General features: G+C 42.3%; 1 protein-coding gene across 1 annotated transcript; it reads right to left on the bottom strand.

Moving 5' to 3' along the window:
• Positions 1-1,512: 1,512 nt before the first annotated feature.
• LOC137654142 (uncharacterized) lies at positions 1,513-3,201 on the bottom strand. The gene is made up of 2 exons (XM_068387784.1): positions 2,740-3,201; positions 1,513-2,139 (listed from the first exon to the last, which is right to left on the bottom strand). The coding sequence occupies exons 1-2, from the start codon at positions 3,199-3,201 to the stop codon at positions 1,513-1,515; spliced, it is 1,089 nt and encodes a 362-aa protein (XP_068243885.1).
• Between the last annotated feature and the right edge of the window lie 2,781 nt (positions 3,202-5,982).

Genomic DNA, 5,982 nt, shown 5'->3' with positions numbered 1-5,982 from the left:
TTTTTCTGAAATGTAAAAAAATAAATTAAATTTCTGTTTAATTAAACAATCGTAAATAATGCACGTTTGTGTACGCGAACGATTATTTAGTTGATTGCGTTTGAGTGTATGTTTGAATAAATACTTTTATATATAATTATTTTTAATAGTTCTTAGTTCTATTTAGATATAAAAGAAAATAAACGACTTTACGAAAAAAATGGAGAAAATATTAATAAGTGGTAACCTTTAATATGAATTATACTGTGAAATGTTAATTAATCGAAAGTGAGAAATTAGCCATTGATTGATGTTGAGGAAGATCCATCCTTCCCAGAACCAGATCCTTCATTATGAATAAAGTTTAATTTTATGAATGATATAAAAAAAAAAAAAATAAGATCAGTAAATATTACTGGATGTTCACATTGTTTTATTTAGCATTAGAGATACATTCGTGATTTAGACAGGCTGCACCATTATCTATTTTTATTGTATCAGAAAAAAACCCTTTTAATTCTCCAATGAATATCAAAATATTATTCTTTCAGTTAACATACCTTCTAATTCTATAATTTAACACTTGAAATGCAAAGTAAGTAATCGTGAAGTATGGGTCATTCCTAGTTATTTCCAATTGTACATGGTGTATGCTCAAGAGAATATACAGTACATACCAGATGGAAAAGTATGGTAAACATGTTTTTAACTCACATTTAACGATGAATGAGCTTCGTTTACCATGTTGTGGTGGCCGATGTGGTAACGACCCTGACTAGTGAACGCCAGACTGGGGTTCGAGTCCCGCTCAAACTATACAGTTTCTTTGGTCGCTGCAACCTCTCCATCCTCGTAAGCTAAGGAAGGGGAGTTTGGAGGAGCCAATAGGTCTATCTGCTAAGTCATCACCAGCCGTTGCCTGGCTCTCCTTGACCCTAGCTTGGGTGGAAAGGGGGCTTGGGCGCTGATCATATGTATATATGGCCAGTGTCTAGCCCTCTAGGGTATTGTCCTGTTCGTAGGCAAATTAGAAAGTGTTGATCACTCATGGAATATTTATAGTCTATATTAGATCAGATCTGTAATTATAACTTGCCTTTCAGATACCAACGGGTGTAATAAATCTTCTCTTTAATCTAATATTTGTGGTGTTTTCGGTTCGACTTATTATGTATTAACTCATGTAGCCAGAATTATAATATCGAGGAAATAACAACGTGTGTGGTTTTCATACCAAACACAACGTATATTACAGAAGGTAAGGGAAGCCATATGACATCTCCCTCCCTTGAACAATAAGCATAATGAAGAAAAAATATTTCCAGAAGATTCAAAAATGGGAAAAAGAGTCGAATAAACAAAGCAAAACACACACACAAAAAAAAAAAAACTTTCAACACAATTCATGATGCATGTGATCAGTATTTAACAGTAGCACAATAAGTATATATTCAATTGGGTTACTACTACAATCAATGATACATAAGGTATGCTATTTGCCTCATCGCCGTGTGTTCACGATATCAAGCCATGTTACGACATTTTTATGGCCAGATTTAATTTATCAGGTGTTTTAATAAGGCGTCCATAACTTGAGTATCTGGTGCCCTGTGATTGAGTATCAGGTAAGGGGGTCTCGCGGGCCATCGTTTTAGGGGTTGTCGTGTTGTTGACTGGAGCATTTATCTGGTCATCCACAACGTCCTCTGGCACAGTATCAGTGTTGAATTGGAATTTCTCACCAGTGGTCCTCAGGTGTCTCCTGTTCCGTCGGTATTTCACTCTGTTGTGGGAAATCACATCATATGAACGGGGCTCTTCCCGTCTTTGCTGGACTTTCGCCGGTATCCAACACTTGTTTCTTTGGTCCATCATGCGTACATCTTGGCCTTCACTAAGTTCTGGGAGTTGTTTAGCGGATTTTTTGTAATGCTCCCGCCACTTGCATGTTCGTTCCCTAAGTGTGACTGGTTCTGAGCATATGGCCAGGTTGGATATCATCTTCGTTACGTAAAATAGTTCTGATGGCAATGGTTCTCCAGCCTCAATAGGTGTTGTTCTAAGGCATACGAGGGCCATGGTTGGGTCCCCATTGCTCTCCACAGCTTTGGTCAGTGTCCGTTCAACGGTGCCTACGAATCTCTCTGCTTTCCCATTACTCTGTGGGTATCGCGTGATGCTAGTTTGATGCTGAAACTAAAACTGTCTCACGAAGTCACAGAACTCCTGTGAGCTGAATTCAGGTCCATTGTTGCTGATAAGGGTGTTGGGAACCCCATGTTCTGCAAATATTGACTTAGAGTTTCTGGATTATAGACTTAGATGTGGTGCTTGTAAGGCGTCTTATGAAGAAGAATGAACTGTAGTAGTCGACAAGAAGTAGGTATTCCACCCCTTGAGTTGAAATAAGTCACATGATATCTTGTCCCATGGATGGTCGCCTTCTACATGTATAAAAAGTTCCTTCTGTTAAGCTGTTTAGTTTCTTTGGCATGTATTACACTGTTTCAGTAACGACTCAATGCCATCATTTATTTTGGGCCAGTATACACATTCACAAGCTCGTAATCGGCACTTCTCAATGCCTTGGTGACTGGTGTGCATGCGCTTTAGGATATCAGACCTCAGACACCTTGGCACTATTATCCTAGACCCTTTTAGGATGATACCATCTACAACAGCTAACTCGTTTCTAAAGTTCCAGTAGGGCCGCAGAATGACTGGACATTCCTTCTGTACTTCTGGCCATCCTTCTTAGACCATCTCCTTTAGTAATGTCAGCTCAACATCAGTGGTTGTCGCTGACTTTATGGCTTCTAACCTGTCCCACGACATGTTTCTTATGACATAGATGGTTATGTTCACATCCTGTATTTCCTGGCCTTGGACTGGCATCCTCGAGAGTGCGTCGGCTATGCATACCTCCTTGCCAGGCTTGTACCAAATAAAGTATGAGTATGGTTGTATCCATAGCAGCATGCGCATCAGTCTCAGTGGTGCCTGCGTGATGCCTCTCTTGGCAATGGATTCCAATGGCTTGTGGTCTGTCTCCACTATTACTGGGTGGCCGTACACGTAGTGGTGAAACCTATTTAATCCGAATACCACCCCAAGCTTCTCCCTCTCTATGTTACTGTAGTTGCTTTCTGTCTGTGAAAGACTTTCGCTGGCATAGGCCACAGGTTGACCGTTCTGTAGAAGTGCAGCGCCGACACCTCTCATGCTAACATCTGTTTGTATGGTGACCTCTTGCTTAGCGTCAAAATATGTGAGCGTCGCGCAGTTTTGGAGGTCATGTTTGATAGCATCGAATTCCTTTTTGTGTTCTGGGCTCTACACATACTGCACATTTTGTTTGACAAGGTCTCTCAGAGGGGCGGTCTTGGTTGCAAGGTTTGGGATGAACCTGGAGAGATAGTTCATCATGCCCAAGAAGGAATTCATTTCCTGTACGTTTTGAGAATGCTCCATGTTGACAATAGCGGTTATCTTGTCTGGGTCCGGTTCCAGAGCCTGTAATGTTAGATAGTTTCCGAAGAATTTGATCCTGTTTTGCCGTACTCTGCATTTGTTGGGATTGAGACAGAGGCCAACTTCTTTCGTTCATTCCATCACTTTACGCAGTCTCTGGCTGTGCTGTTCTTGTGTAGTTCCAAACACGACAATGTCATCGGCGATTGTGACTACCCCGTCTAGGCCCTCGAATCTTTGGTCCACCTTCTTCTGGAACACGTCTTGTGCCGATACTAGGCCGAAGGGCAACCTGCGGAAACAGTAGCGACCGTATGGGGTGTTAAAGGTTGTCAGAAACTTGGATTCGTCATTGAGTTTCACATTCCAATACCCTGAACGTGCATCCAATATGGTAAAGATTGCAGCCCCCTGTAGTTGGGGTAATACGTCATCAAGTGTTTGGGCGTAGTGATGCGATCTTTTTACCCACTTGTTTAGGTCTCGGGGTCCAAGCAAATTCTAATGTCTCCCGATGGTTTTGCGACATATACGATGTTGTTCACCCAGTCGGTTGGCCTGTCAACTTTTTCGATTACGTCTAGGTCAATCATGCTTTTGAGCTCTTGTTTAACAGCATCCTTCAGTGACTCAGGCACCCGTCTGGGAGGGTGTATCACCGGCTCGGCATTTGGTTGTACCTCAATATGATATTCACCAGGGAATAGTCCGATGCCATCAAATAAAGTAGGATATTGTTTGATTAACTCCTCCGTTTCATCACTAAGTTCACTTGTTTCGATGCCAGCAATCTTGCATGTCTGTTGGCAGGTGGAGCAGTGTGCCTCCCTACAATTGAGTGTTATTAAGCTAAAGCGTAGGCTGGACGACAGGCTTAGCATCGTTGTACCACTATCATTGGTAACGTAAAACTCACACGTCTCAGATCGTTGGTGACAGCACCGTATGTTACAGACACCGTTTTGTTTAACCTTATGATTGCCATATGCTGTCAGCGCTATGGGGCTTAGTCTAAGTGATTTTGGCTCACCGTTTTCTCCAATGTCATTAGAGAATAATAGTCTGTAAACACGTAAGGGCATAACATTAACCTCCGCGCCGCTGTTGATTTTGCATTTCACGGTAACCGGTTGGTCTCCAATCATTTTGATGTTGGCGTGTGCTTGGGGCGTTGTTGTTATGCCGTGTATTTTGGCCTCATGTCATTCTAATAAGAACCATCATCTTTGGAGTCTGTTGAGTCTCCATCGTCATATCCGGTCAACTCATGCATTCAGTGGTGCCTGGCAGATGGGTTTGTCGTCGTTGGTTTATTTACATTCTCTCCTGCCTCATCGCGCTTTTTCTTGAAGCACACGTTTCTCTAGTGTCCTTTACCCTTATAGTAGTGACACTCGCTGTCTGCGGCTGGGCAACGAGCGCCTTTCTTGTGCTGTGTTCCGCAGTTGAGGCATCCAGACGATCCTGTTTGGTTTTCCCGGTGTTGGTCTTGTCTTTTTATGATGGCATGTATTGGCCTCTGGCCTTCAATATCGGATAGTTGTTTCTGCGTGCCTTCATACACTTTGGCGATTTTTATTGCCTCACCTAGGGTCAGTGTAGCGTCCTTAGCAATCAATTTCCTTCGAATGTCCGAGCTGCAGACTCCTGCAATAAGTGTATCAAGTAGTTGTTCTTCTTTATTTGTGTATTCACACTCTGCTGCAATGACCCTGGCTCTTGTCATGAACATGTCGACAGTTTCCGTGGTCTCCTGTTTTAGGGCACGTAGCTTGAAACGAGCTACCCGGAAACTTGATTTGGGCCGCGCATATGCCTCAAAACCATCCCAGTGTGGTTTGTGTTTCTCTTTGTCTTCTGCCGTAAGGGCCCATCCATCCCGAATATCGCGCCCAGTATCTCCCGCCCATAGCATCAAGTATTGCACCTTCACCTTTTCATCCTTCTCTTGGAGAGGCCCATCAAAAATGAACTCGCATGTACGGCGGAATTTCCGTAATGCCTCCGGCAGGTTTGTTGCATTCCAGTCTACAGTGGGAATGGGAATGCCAGTTAGCTCCGCCATGTTTAGTTACAGTAATACAGTAAAGAAATGTGATACATGAAGAAAAATAAATGTACCAGTGTGCGTGTCACACAGAAATGTAAGACCGAGTATGTATTGTTAACACATCATACAAACGTAACATAAGAATTGGGTGTGTTTATACATTAGTGCACAAGATCCTCAGTTCATGACACCCATAACAAATATACGCACATACAAAAAAAAAGTAGGCAGTGCAATGAGTTGTTCTGATATAGGGAGAGGTTACCAGCACATCACCTTGGAATGATTTACACAATGGTACAACACAATGTCATCATCAATTTCACGTCTGAATGATGGCTAAGAGGAATGTTTGACTTCCATGAGGTGGAAGAAGATCAATATCAATCACTGGGAAGTGGTCTTTATTTTCATACGAAACAACATATATTACAGAAGGTATGGGAAGCCATATGACAATATTCAGTCTTATCCTTGAGAGC

This window comes from Palaemon carinicauda, chromosome 15, assembly GCF_036898095.1.
Source record: "Palaemon carinicauda isolate YSFRI2023 chromosome 15, ASM3689809v2, whole genome shotgun sequence".
Taxonomy (NCBI): Eukaryota; Metazoa; Arthropoda; class Malacostraca; order Decapoda; family Palaemonidae; genus Palaemon; species Palaemon carinicauda.
The sequence above is the reverse complement of the archived record's forward strand: the minus strand, read 5'-3'. Positions and strand labels throughout refer to the sequence as shown.